A 14,742-nucleotide genomic window follows, 5' to 3' on the forward strand; every position below is an offset into this window, starting at 1 on the left:
CAATGGCATAATATTATAAAGCAAGAGAATTCCATTATCTGTATGAATATGGGGATTCCTAGTGAGTACAAATTAAAAATATGACAAATCAGATTTTACAACTGGAAATACAAAATATTGGGAATATGATGTTCTTGGCATTTCACATACAAGAGTCAAGGCTGTGGGGTGAAATTAAGATCAAGCAGATTTAGACATCAGCCAATTATTGAACCAGAACAATACAGAGAAACACACAAAATTGCTAGAGGAACTCATCTATAGAAAAGAGTAAACAGTCAACGTTCCAGGCTGAGACCCTGATTTCCTGCATCTGAAGATTTTCTCATCTTTATGCTACTACAATACAGAGGACTTGGAAGGAGAATCAAAGCATGTGGAGCGTCACGCAGCACAATGAAACAAAAATGTCACAAAAACAAAAAGCAGCCATGAATATCATTAGTCCTTTGGATCACGCATTGAATCACTTTGATTATTCACTTTTGTTGGTAGCTACACCCCACAAAGAAACTACTTTTATGGAATAAACATTTATATTTAAGAAATAAACCATTTCCTATTAGATTGCTTCTATTTCAGCCATTTATCCTTCCACTTATCACCTCCCAGCCTCTTATATCATTCACGTCTCCCTCTCCACCCACCCACCTTCCCCCCTCACCTGATCTCGTCTAACACTTGCCAGCTTATACTCCTCCTCCTCCTCCCCACTACACCTCCTCATTCTGGCTTCTGACTCCTTTCTTTCCAGTTCTGATAAAAGATCTCAGTCTGAAACATTGAATGTTTATTTCCATCCATAGATGCTGCCTGACCTGCTGAATTCCTCCAACATTTTATGTGTGCTGCTATTTCATGTATCTATATTTCTATATTGAAACTTTCAGTTGATTCATCATGGGAGTCAAGCAGGAAAACAAAGCAAAGATCAAGATCACATCAAAATCTTACTGAATGGCAGAGCAAGTCCTAAGGAAAGGTCTCAGCCTGACACGTTGACTACTTCCTCTATTCTATAGATGCTGCCTGACCTGCTGGGCTCCTCCAGCATTTTGTGTGTGTATTACATTAACTTCCAGCATCTGCAGATTTTCTCTTGTTTACAAAGGACAGTTTAGCCTTCTTACTTTTTTATACATTCACAAATTTTTGGAGGACAAATCCAGAAACTTTCACCACAATGTGAAAATGTTCCTCCCTCTAATTTTAATAATCAGTGTTACCTCAACAGAAAGGATACTTTCTTTGTATCAACACAATCAAATTGCTGATTCATTCTAAACAATTAATAGATCACCATTCAAATCTTTCAACTCAAAGGAGTAAAACAAGTTTATGAAAACTGCTCTCTTGAATAATAAATGGAGAACAGTGAGTACTTTTGTATTTATGAACGTTGATACAATATTTCACATCGAGTCAGATTAAGGATCTGTATCACATTTTGAATATCAATCTCTGAGAAAGGCCAACAGTCATTTACTTTTATAATTGTACATCTATTTCCATTGTTGCCTGACCCCTTAAATTCCATTTCTTTTTTTCATAATAAGAAGGTCATTCCAACGTAAATCATCTATGAATCCAAAGTGGTGGTTCGTCCCTCATCCCTATGTCAATCTCTTCCCATCAAGTGATCAACTAATTATTACAGAATGGAGAGAGGTATGGGCTGGGGAATTCCTCTGCCCATCTACAACTTTCCACCTACACACATCCCCCACATGCATGTCTCCCAAAAACACACACACAAATATCCCCCACATGCTTCTCCTAACAAACACACATTTCTCCATTCAGTCCCTTTATTATCCTCGTCCCACACGCCCTCTTTTTCCACACAGGACCTCACCAGCATCGGCAGCCCGAACCTTAGTGTTCTACTCCCTCTCAGATAGTCCATGACACAGACCGGGTTTGGGTGCCGGGGAACGTTTCATCGATGCACACCTACTTCCGCTTGTACATCACCAACCCCGTCCGGGCGGCTGCTAGCCTGTTCAGCCTATTTCAAGGCAAAGTTAAACATTTCCTTTATTCAAATCACCCCATTTAACGTGACCATTACAATTGTTCTAGTGAAACCGATTTTGTTTTTTGCTGTTCACTACTCCCTGCTTATTATGATAGGGCAACTTGTATGGTCTGACGATCTCGAGGTTCTCCTGCCAGTTTCACTTTGGTCTGAGTTAGAGCCAGCTAAAACAAACGCCTCGGCCCTCTAGATTTCAGATTAGACACAAAGTTTTCATCTAGCAGACGAATGTGTTTCAGAAAAAGGAATGGAAAAACCAGCAGCTGCTCAGTATGATGTCGTTTAGGAATTTGTGTCTGCCAGTGGCGAAAGCTGAAAGGAAGTCGATGGTGTGAAGAGTGACGTACTCATCACAAAAGCAAAAGTGCAAAATTATTTTATTCGGAACATATAGAAAATGTAGAAAACAGGAAAGCGAGCGGAGGTCACAATTCAGATGCGACATCTGAGGAGATAAGATCTTCGTGACCTTTCTAGTCACGGACGAGGTTTGAAGAGTGGCTGGTAGGTAATACCGTTCAATTATCCATGAAGGGAAATAAAAATAATCCCACAAAATATAGACTACTGCATCTCACGTCAGCGACAGGAAAAAAAAACCTTGGAGAGGATTCTTTGGGAAGGGATTTATGAGCATTCGGAAAACCATAGCCTAAGTAGTTACAGTCAGCATAGTTTTGTGTGAGGCAAATTATGCCATACTAACTTCACTTTGCTGATGTATAGAGAGATCTTGGGGTCCGTCATAACACGCTGAAAGTAGCTGTACTGATTGATAGGGCTAAATGTGATAACTACAAACTGCTAAATAAGGGGGCCATGAAGCTTAGGTTCTCTGAAGCATCATAAACCTTTCTTCCATTGTTAAAGAATAGGTTACAGGCATTTGCAAACCTTGATGCAGAGGAAAGTAACATTGATGAGGAGACTAACAAGTAGAACAAAGTGGCAACTATCAATGGACAGAACAGTGAAGCTATAGGTAAGAGAAAAGAAAGGAGTGAGTTACATAGAGTCATACAGCATGGAAACAGACCCTTTGATCAAACTGATCCATGCCGACCAAGATTCCCATGTAAGATGGTACCATGTGCCCACATTTGGCCCCTATCCCTCGAAACCTTTCCTATCCATGGACCTGTTAAAATATTATTTAAATGTTGTTACTATACCTTGCTCAACCTCTTCCTCTGGCAGGTCATTCAATATGTTATTGACACTAAAGGTGAAAAGGTTCATATTAATTTTTTCCTTTCTTATCTTAACCCCATGCCCTCTAGTTCTTGACACCCGAAATCTTGGAGGAAGAACTTAGCATTCACCCTATCTGTGCTGCTCGCGATTTTGCACACCTCTATGGGATCAGCCCTCATACTGCTACACTGCAATGGAAAAAGACCCAACCTGCTCAATCTCTCTCCATAATTCAGTGCTTAAAGTTCTAACCACGTCCTCATAAATCTCTCTCCTGCACCTCATAAATCTCTCCTGCACTTTTTACAGCTTAATGGCATCTTTCTAATAATAGTGGAGCCAAAACTGAATACAGAATTTTAAATGCAGTTCCACCAGCATCTTGCAGCACAACATCCCAACTTCTATATTCAGTGACCTGACTGGTGAAGAGCAGCACCCCAAAGACCTTCTTCACCACCCTAATTTCCCACAGTGCCACTTTCTAGGTCACTCTGTTTTCCAACACTTTCCCAGTGTACATCCAGTATGTGGAATACCACGGACATTAGATGACCCTAAAAGAAGCTGACCCAGAGGTTACAGGACGAATGGGATACATGGGTGTTACTCTGGTTGGCAATCAGTGGTGAGCGGTGTGCTGTAGGGTCGGTGCTGGGCCCGCAACCGTACACAGTATACATTAATGATCTGAAAGAGGGACCAAGTGTAATATATCTAAGTTTGCTGATGATACTAAATTGAGTGGAAAAGCAAATTGTGCAGAAGATATGGAGTGTCCACAGTGAGATATGGATAGGTTAAGTAAGTGAGCAAGTGTTTGGCAGATGGAGTACAATGTTGGTAAATGCGAGGTCATCCACCTTGGAAGGAAAAATAGAAGATCAGATTATTATTTAAATGGTAAAAAAAAATGCAGCATGCTGCTGATCAGGGGGCCTTGCGGGTGCTTGTGCATGAATTACAAAAGGTTGGTTTGTTGGTGCAGCAGGAATGTTGGCCTTCATTGCCAGAGGGATTGAACTTAACAGCAAGGAGGTAATGCTGCAACTGTATAGTGTACTGGTGAGGCCGCACCTGGACTACTGTGTACAGTTCTGGTCTCATTACTTGAGGAAGGATATACTGGATTTGGAGGCAGTGCTGAAGAGGTTCACCAGGTTGATTCCAGAGATGAGGGGGTTAGGCTATGAGGAGAGATTGAGTCGCCTGTGACTGTACTCACTGGAATTCAGAAGAAAGAGAGCAGATAGTATAGAAACATATAAAATTATGTAAGGGATAGATAAGATAGAGGCAGGAAAGTTGTTTTCACTGGTAGGTGAGACGAGAACTAGGGGACATAGCCTCAAGATTCAGGGAGTAGATTTAGGACGGAGATGAGGAGGAACTGCTTTTCCCAGAGGGTGGTGGATCTGTGGAATTCTCTGCCCAATGAAGCAGTGGAGGATACCTCAGTAAATATAGATTTGGGTAGATTTTTGCATAGTGGGGGAATTAAGGGTTATGGGGAAAATGCAGCTGGTGGAGATGAGTCCATGACCAGATCAGCCATGACCTTAGTGAATGTTGGAGTAGGCTCGACGGGCTAGATGGCCTACTCCTGCTCCTATTTCTTATGTTCTTGTGTTCTAAATACCAGAACAGTGAAGCATATTGAACATAGAACATAGAAATCTACAGCACATTACAGGCCCTTCGGCCCACAATGTTGTGCCAACCATGTAATCTACTCTAGAGACTGCCTAGGGTTTCCCTAGCGCAAAGCCCTCTATTTTCCTAAGCTCCGTGTACCTATCTAAGAGGCTCTTAAAGGACCCTATTGTAACTGCTTGCACCACCACCGCCAGCAGTGCATTCCACGCACCCACCACTCTATGTATGAAAAACTTACCCCCGATATCCCCTCAGTACCTTTCTCCAAGCACTTTAAAGCTATGCCCCCTCATGTTAGTCATTTCAGCCCTGGGAAAAAGCCTCTGGCTATCCACACAATCAATGCCCCTCATCGTCTAATACATCTCTATCAGGTCACCTCTCATCCTCCGTCACTCCAAGGAGAAAAGGCCAAGTTCACTCAACCTATTCTCATGAGACATGCTCCCCAATCCAGGCAACATCCTTGTAAATCTCTTGTGTATTCTCTCTCTATAGTATCTACATCCTTCCTGTAGTGAGGTGACCAGAACTAAACACAGTATTCCAAGTGGGATCTAACCAAGGTCTTATATAGCTGTAACATTACCTCACAGCTCTTGAACTCAATCCCATGGTTGGTGAATGCCAACACACCATAAGCCTTCTTAATAACGCTGTCAACCGTGCAGCAGCTTTGAGTATCATATGGACACGGACCCCAAGATCCCTCTGATCCTCCACACTGCCAAGAGTCTTACCATTAACATTATATTCTGTCTTCAAATTTGAGCTACCAAAATGAACCACTTCACACTTATGTGGGTTAAAGTCCATCTGCCACTTCTTAGTCCAGTTCTGCATCCTATCAATGTCCCACTGTAACCTCTGAAAAACACCCAGACTATTCACACCACCCCCAACCTTTGTGTCATCAACAAACTTACTAATCCTCCCTTCTTCATCCAGGTCATTTATAAAAATCACAAGGAGTAGGGTCCCAGAACAGATCCCTGTGAAACACCACTGGTCACCAACCTCCATGTAAAATTCAAACCATCTACAATCACATTTTGCCTTCAATGGGCAAGCCAATTCTGGATCCATAAAGCAGTGTCTCCTTTGATCCTAGGCCTCCTTACTTTCTGAAGGAGCCTTCCATGGAGAACCTTATCAAGTGCCTTACTGAAATCCATATACACTACATTCACTGCTCTACCTTCACCAATGTGTTTTGTTATATCCTCAAAGAATTCAATCAGGTTCATAAGGTAGAACCTACCCTCGACTATGCCTAATCATTATGTCTCTCCAAATGCTCATAAATCCTGCCTCTCAGGATCTTCTCCAACAACTTGTCCACCATTGAAGTCAGCCTCACTGGTTTATAATTTCCTGAATTACCTCTACTCCTTTTGTTGAACAAGGGAACAACTGTTGCAACCTCCCCAATCCTCCGGTACCTCTCCCATCCCTATTGATGACACAAAGATCGTTGCAGGAGACTCAGGAATCTCCTCCCTCGCTTCCCACAGTAGCCTGGGATATATCTCATCCAGTCCTGGTGACTTATCCAACTTAATGTTTTTCAAAAGTTCCAGCACATCCTCTTTCTTAATGTCTATATCCTCAAGCATTTCAGTCCACTGTAAGTCATCCCCAGGATTGCCAAAGTCTTTCTCTCTGGTGAATACTCAAGCAAAAGTATTTATTAAGTATCTCTGCTACCTCCTCCGAGTCCTTTATCGCACCTGATTGGTCCTATTCTCTCGCGGCTCATCCTCTTGCTCTTCACGTACTTGTAGAATGCTTTGGGGTTTTACTTAATCCTGCTCACCAAGGCCTTCTCGTGGTCCCTTCTGGCTCTCCTAATTCCATTCTTAAGCTCCTTTCTAGCATCCTTGTAGTTTTCTAGAGCTCTAACAGTACCTAGTTTCTTGAACCTTTTGTAAGCTTTTCTTCTTAACTAGATTTCATACATAATTTGTACACCATGGTTCTTTAACCCTACCATCCTTTCCCTGCCTCAATAGAACATACCTATGCAGAACTCCATGCAAATGTTCCCTGAACATTTGCCACATATCTGCCATGCATTTCCCTGAGGACATCTGCTCCCAGTTTATGTTCCCAAGTTCCTGCTTAATAGCATCATATTTCCCCATACAGGTTTCCCCCACTATTCGAAGGTAGAGCATTCCTATGAAATGGTTTGTAAGCCGGAATGTCGTAAAGAGTGAAGAAGCAAATACCATTTATTTATATGGGAAAAATTTGCGAGCATTCACAGACCCAAAAAATAACCTGCCATGTCATGCCAAATAACACATAAAACCTAAAATAACAGTAACATATAGTAAAAGCAGTAATGATCTGATAAATACACAGCCTATGTAATGTAGGAATACTTTTCTGCAATTATTGCAGCACTGTCCACCGCAGCGAAAATCTCACGCAAGCGCTCTCGGCAGCGCTCCCGGCAGACACACACGGCGCAAGTACTCCCAGCAGAAGCACTCTTTCCAGTAACCTTTAAGCTATGAAGCTACCAAGTAACACATAAAATACACAGCCTATATAAAGTAGAAATAACGTATGTACAGTGTAGTTTCACTTACTGGAATCGGGAAGAGAGCAAGCACACTGATGATGGTGTGTTAGGCTGAGTGGTCGAAGGCTGGGGTGGTGGGAGGTAGAGGAGACTGGGGTATCACCTCATCGTCGTCTGTTTCCATCAGGGCTGGCAGGTCACCTTCTTCTATGTCTGCCTGCCTCGATGTCGAAGGTCGAGTTTCATCGTCTGCTGTGGAAGGCTTGAAACACAACAGAATGCTTGACTGCTTAGCCTCGCGCACTTTTCTATCATACAGTTCTTTGTGAGCACTCAAACCATCCTGTAAATATGCCCTAAATCTATGTACCCTTTCAAAATTAAAGTTGTACTTTTCTGCAACCATTGCAGCGTTGTCAATCGCAGCGAAAATCTCACACAATTGCTTCACGTTCAGTTCCTGGACGACTTCACTTTCAGGCCGTTCGCTACTGCGTTTGGTTTCAATTGTTATCCTTTCCTCTTCATCAGCTCTTTATCTCTCAGTTCTTGGCCATGGGATGCCAAAACCTCTTCAACATCATCTTCGTCAACTTCCACAAACCCTTAGCCAAACTCACTATGTCCTTACTTTGTTCACCACGATCAAAACACTTTATTATGTCTAGTTTTACGCTAAGTGTAACACCCTTACGTGCTCTTTTAGGGTTTTCCAGTACCTTAGAACTCATCTTGATAACGGATGCACAAAATAAATCGACATAAAGCACAGATGCTCACAGGCACAGGCGGCTAGAATGCAGTTCTGGGGGAGGAGCTTGGCTGCTCGGGGCGCGCACTGACTTTTTTTCGTAACAGTGAAAACACCTTCTGCTAGCGAAAACAGGTAACTAATGTAGGTCTTTAGTAACAGTGAGGTGACATAGAGCGAATGTTCGAAAAACGAGGGACACCTGAAATGTTTTCCCAAATTGTCTGCTCTTATCCCTCTCCAGTGCTGTGGTGAAGGAGATAGAGTTGTGGTCACTACCTCCAAAATGCTCTCCCATTGAGAGATCTGACACCTGACCAGGTTAATTTCCCAATACCAGATCAAGTGCAGCCTTTCCTCTTGTTGGCTTATCTACATACTGTGTCAGGAAACCTTCCTGAACACACCTAACAAACTCCACCCCATCCAAACCCCTTGCACTAATGAGATGCCAATCAATATTAGGAAAGTTAAAGTCTCCCATCACAACAACCTTACCGCTCAATTCCAGAATCTGCCTCCCTATTTGCTCCTCAATATCTCTGTTACTATTGGGGGGGGTCTATAAAAAATACCCAGTAGAGTTATTACCCCTCTCCTGTTTCTGACTTGCACCCACACTGACTCAGTAGACAATCCCTCCCTGACTTCCTCCTTTTCTGCAACCGTGACACTATCCCTGATTAGCAATGCCACACACTCACTTCTTTTGCTTCCCCCTCTGTTGTTTTTGAAGCATCTAAAGCCTGGCACACTCAGCAGTCGTTGCTGCTCCTGAGACATCCAAGTCTCTGTAATGGCCAGAACGTCACAGTTCCACATATTGATCCATACTCTAAGTTCATCCGCCTTGTTTATGATGCTTCTTTCATTAAAATAGAACATCTCAAACCGTCAGGCTGAATGCATCTTTGCTCTAACATCTACCTATCCTTCCTCACAAACTCCCTACAAGCTGTCTCTACTTGTGCTCCAACCACTCCATCCTCTAACTCTTCACTTTGGTTCCCACCCCTCTGCAAATCTAGTTTAAACGCTCCCCAACAGCATTATCAAACCTCCCCGCCAGGATGTTGGTCCCCCTCAGATTCAAGTGCAACCCATCCTTTTTGTACAGGTCACACCTGCCCAGAAGAGGTCCCAATGATCCAGAAATCTGAATTCCTGCCCCCTGCTCCAATCCTTCAGCCATGCTTTTATCCTTCACCTTATTCTATTCCTGTACTTACTGTTGTGTGGCACAGGCAGCAATCCCGAGATTACTACCTTTGAAGTCCTGCTTCTCAGCTTTCTTCCTAACTCCCTGTAGTCTGCTTTCAGGACCTCCACCCATTTATCCAGCTATGTTGTAGGAACCAATTTGTACCACAACCTCTGGCTGCTCACCCTCCCATTTCAGGATATTGATGGATATACTCAGAAAGATCATGAACCCTGGCACCTGAGGGGCAAACTACTATCCTTGTTTCTTTTTTGTGCCCACAGAATTGTCTATCTGTCCCTTAGCTATAGAGTCCCCTTTTACCACTGCCATCCTCTTCCGTTCTCTACCCTCTGAGTCACGGAGCCAGAGGCACGGCCGCTGTTTCTTGCCCCAGATAGGTCATCCCCCCCCCAACAGAACTCAAAATGGAGTACTTATTATCAATGGGGACAGCCACAGGGGTACTGTCCACTACCTGATAACCTCCCTTTCCTCTCCTGACGGTCACCCACTTATCTGTCTCCTGCGGCCCTGGGGTGACTACCTGCCTGTATCACCTCCTCACTCTCCCTAACAAGTCAAAGGTCATCAAGCTGCAGCTCCCATTCCCTAACTCGGTCTCTAAGGAGTGCAGCTCAATGTACCTGGCGTAGATTTGGCCATCAGGGAGGTTGGACGTCTCCTGGACATCCCACGTCTGATACCCAGAACAGAAGCCTGGCCTCGCAGTCATACCCACAATTCTTACCAGAGGGAGAAAAAAAGGTAACCGACTTCACCCAGACCTGTCCTTGCTGAAGCCCCAATAAGCCAAAGCCCTACGACTCTGACTTGCACTGCTCCGCTGGACAGTGTCTCTTTTTTATTTTGGAGCTTTCTGATCATCCCTGCATGATGACAAGCTACTGCATCTGCACACTTCTTCCCAACCTGTGCAAAGCTCCCTTCCTCTTGAAATCGATTGGTCCACCGTTAATGCGCCAAGCCCCTCGAAACGCTCCTTTTCATACTCTTCTCCCGACCCGTGTGAAGCTCACTCTCTCTTTGAATCGATTAGTCCACTGCTAATGCACTGAGCCCCTTCAAAATACTCCTTTTCACACTCTTCTCCCCAACCTGTGCGAAGCTCACTCTCTCTTCGAATTGATTGGTCTGACGCTTATGTGCTATATTGGGAGGTCAAATGCCTTGTAAATACATTCACACAACAATATATTGATACCCTCATGATGCAAGCAGAGGGTGCAACTGCTTGCAAAATGATGCAACTTATCAGTGTAGGCAGATATCAAAAAATTTGCACATCAAAGAAAAACAAGGCCACCCTCGAACCAAAATGAAATGATCAGGAATTGTGCAGGAAGGAACACTTCAAGGAACTGTTGGAAAAGAAGCAAACATCCAGGAGCAGGTTGTTATAACCAACCTCTAAAAAGCAAGTGATCTTTCAATCCATCAAATCCTCAGAAATGGGGCAGTGTCTTTCCAGGGGAACCCGAATGCAGGATGGTAAAAAAAATACCGTTAGTAGCAGCTGTCCAGACACTACAATTCTTATTGGTCTAGGAGAAGGAACAAGTTCCAGTGTAGTGAATGGATGGAGTTACAGTGAAGACAGTGAACACATGATGATTGGAATAAATTGCATGTATCTTGACAGATTTATGTGAGATTATAAGCTGGTGACAACCGTTAGTCTCACGAGACCATGGATCTGCACCTGGAATGGTTTCCAGGGCGCAGGCCTGGGCAAGGTTGTATGGAAGACCAGCAGTTGCCCATGCAGCAAGTCTCCCCTCTCCACGACACCGATGCTGTCCAAGGGAAGGGCAAGGGCCGATACAGCTTGGCACCAGTGACGTCGCAGGAGTTGCCAGAACAAGCTTGAAGGCAACGTCAGGCTGCCTTAGGGACTCCAGCTCCGGATTTGTCCTCAGGGTTTACTCCTGAAGCCTTTCCCATGAGTGGTTATGGCCGCAAGGTAGCGGAGGTTTGAAATCAGAGTTCTCCCTCTCTTAGATGAACAGCCTTCCCAGGCTGACGAGCTCCATCTACCTGATTATAAGTTGGAGCCATTTGATAACCTTCTCAGAAAGGAATCAGCTTGTTTTAGAAAGTCTGCGGATGTATAAACTTTAAAAACTGATGGAAAAATGCTGAAAATAGAAAAGCCAACTCAAGATGAGCCACAGACCTTCGGAGGGCTTTCTACAGGATTCACAGGACACGCTGTGGGCAAATGAAATCATCTTGTGAGAGTGGTAAATGGCACTGAAGGTAGTGTCCTTATCTCACAGGCACCCAGCTTTGATTCTTACCTCCAGCGCAGGGTGGAGTTGTTGGGCACATGACAGAGAATAGGGTACAGGAAAATAAGTGAAGGCATGAGATTGCTCTGAGAGCCAGCACAGATTTGATGAACTAATCAGTTCCCTTCTATTTTGAAAGTGGCCCAAAACATTGATTGCACTCTTTTCCATAGATGCTGTCTGGCCTGCTGAGTTCCTCCAGCATTTTGTGTGTGTGTTGCTTCAATTTCCAGCATCTGCAGATTTTCTCCTGTTTGTGATAAAAATATAATCAACATCTCCAAAAGTTTCAGTCTAACTGTTGAACCCAACTTTGAAGATGTGGGTCAGTTTATTCTTATTATGTTCTTTCCATAGGGGCAAGTGAAGTTGAGTTCTCACAAAGATGGCACCAAGTGGCTGACTCTTTGAGCTCATCTGTGGAAACAGCTTAAATTCCTCTCTTTCCCTTTCCAAGATGGTTGGAGTTGTATCGAGGTCCAGATCCGCAAGTGGCACTCAAACTGCCATTTAAAGGGATGAGTTCCCCATCCTGGAGCTCACTAGCTGACTGCTTTGCGACGTTCTCCAGGCGTGGCTTGGAAGATGGCGCCTCCAGGTTGTGGCCCTGTGGACAACCGATTCCAGGCCAGTGTTGCCGACTGAGGCGTCGTAGGAGATGGAACATCAGGATTTCACTGTGGCAGATATCTCTGTAGTGAAGCAGTCTCACTCTCCCTCTCTTCCTCTCAAAGGCGGGGAGAGTTTTCTACCGACTGTCGAGTTGGAGAATCTCAGAATAAAAAGCGATGCAGCAGACTGTAATACTGTATTGTAACAGCCATTATCGCTTTCCCTTTTTGCTGGGAAAATGGGTGATGTCTCTCTGTCCCTTGTTAGTGAGAGAGAGAACCAGTGATATGGCGAACTGTTGGGTAATCAACAGTTTTTGTTGACTGCAGATTGTGGTCTCCTCTTTGGCGAATTTTGCTGTTGCTTGGTGAGTGGTGGGTGTTGACAATTTTTGCTGAAACAGGCTGGGGGGAAGGTCGGAGACTGATCCATTGATGCTTTGCTGGTTGCATGGGGAAGGGCTGGACAGTGTGCTTTTGGGGTTCTAATGTTTTTCTGTCATTCATTCTTTTGGAGTTCTGTTTTACATGGATGCCTGTGAAGACAAGTATTTCAGGTTGTATACTGTACATATTCTATGACATTAAATGGAACCATTTGAGTGAAGTTATTCCTCCTGGTTCAACAGCCAGATGACTGAGGGGTAATAACTGTTCCTGAACCTGATGGTGTGAGTCCTGAGGCTCCTTTAACTTCTTTCTGACAGCATCAGTGGGAAGAGAGCATGACCTGGGTGTTGGGGGTCCCAGGTGATGGTTGCTGCTTTCCTGTGACAATGGTTTTTGTAGGTGTGCTCAATGGTGGGGAGGGCTTTACCCATGATAGACAGGGCCATATCCACTGCTTTTTCTATGGTTTTCCATTAAAGGTATTGGTGTTTCCATACCAGGCCGTGATGCAGCCAGTCAATATATGTCGACATTGATATTTATACTTATTATGTACTCTTATTACTTTGCTTTGTGGCTGCAGTCAGTGCAAAACATAAAATTAATATAAGTTACAAGAAGAAATAAATAATACAAAAGAAAAATAACATGGCAGTGCTCACAGGTTCTTAAGATATAGGAGCAGAATTAGGCCATTTGTCCCATCGAGTCTGCTCTGCCATTTCAACAATACTGATCCATTTTCCCTCTCAGCCCCAATCTCCTGTCTTCTCTCTGTACACCCTCATGCCCTGACTAATCAAGAATCTATCAACCTCTGCCTTAAATATACCCAGTAACTTGGCCTTCACAGCTGCCTGTGGCAATGAATTCCACAGATTCACCACTCCCTGGCTAAAGAAATTACTCCTCATCTCCATTCTAAAAGGAAACCTCTGTATTCTAAGGTTGTGTCCTCTGGTCTTAAATTCCCCTACAATAAGAAACATCCTCTCGGCATTAACTTTATCGATACCTTTTGACATTTGATAGTTTTCAATGAAATCCCCTCATTTTTCTGAAGTCCAGTGAGTAGAGGCCCAGAGCTATCAACTGTTCCTCATATGACAAGCATTTTTGTCTGTGTGAGGAGTGGCGCACCACACAGTCTTTCATTCTGCACCTTGTAAGGCATGAAAATGCCCGATGCTGGACACGCAGGCCTGAGTTGGCATCATCATTTCAATTCCAGGATAATTTTCGTGAACTTCCATTCTTGATCAGAAATCTGATGGCCAAGGGGAATAAGCTGTTCCTAAAACATTGTGTGTGTGTCTTCAGGCTCCTGTACCTCCTCCCTGATGGGAGTAGCAAAGGAAGGGGTGTCTTTGATTATATTAATGATTCAATATTCTTGTTTTATGTAATTTCCAGTACACGTGTACAAGAGAATGAAATAATTGTTCCTTCGGATCCAATGCAGCACAAAAAAACACAATAAGATAAAAAAGGCAATAAGTATAAATGCATAAGATAGCTTATATACATTGATTGTATATCCATAAAGTGATACTGGGTACAGGAGTGTCCATAGATAAGGTACTCTGACAGGAAATAATAAAGTAGTGGTAGTGGGGTGGGTTAGTAGGTGGACCTTACTGCTTGAAGGAAGTATCTGCATTTGAGACTGGTGGTCATGGTGTGGATACTATATAACCTCCTCCAAAAGGGAGTAGGGCAAACAGTCCATGAGCAGGGTGGGTGGGATCCTTCATAATATTGCTGGCCCTTTTCCAGCAGCTCTCTGTATATATGCCATGTGTATTTATTGGTTGTAAACAGTCTGTGAAGAGTACTAAAAAGCTTGGAACAATTTTAGGCTTCCTGCATCAAATTGTTTGTTGCAGTAACCCTAAAGCAGCTGTCAGTTTCATTTTGTGGTGAAAAGGAATTCCAACAATCTCAGCATCAGAGCAAGTGCTGAAGTGATGCTCTTGCCTTATTAAGTTTTAATAAATGGCACAACTGGTAGAGACACTGCCTCACAGAGTCAGTGAACCGGGTACAATCCGGAGCACGG

The 14,742-nt window shown here is 43.6% G+C and overlaps 1 protein-coding gene across 1 annotated transcript in view; it reads right to left on the reverse strand.

Annotated features, from left to right (window-relative positions):
• LOC132383663 (cytochrome c oxidase assembly protein COX16 homolog, mitochondrial) overlaps positions 1-1,973 on the reverse strand; it is a 72,158-nt gene extending 70,185 nt beyond the window's left edge. Inside the window, exon 1 of the mRNA XM_059954858.1 lies at positions 1,856-1,973. Within this exon, the coding sequence (XP_059810841.1) occupies positions 1,856-1,906 (51 nt within the window). The 5' untranslated portion in view covers positions 1,907-1,973. The remainder of the gene's footprint in view (positions 1-1,855) is intronic.
• Between the last annotated feature and the right edge of the window lie 12,769 nt (positions 1,974-14,742).

This window comes from Hypanus sabinus, chromosome 2 (genome assembly GCF_030144855.1).
Source record: "Hypanus sabinus isolate sHypSab1 chromosome 2, sHypSab1.hap1, whole genome shotgun sequence".
Lineage (NCBI taxonomy): Eukaryota > Metazoa > Chordata > Chondrichthyes > Myliobatiformes > Dasyatidae > Hypanus > Hypanus sabinus.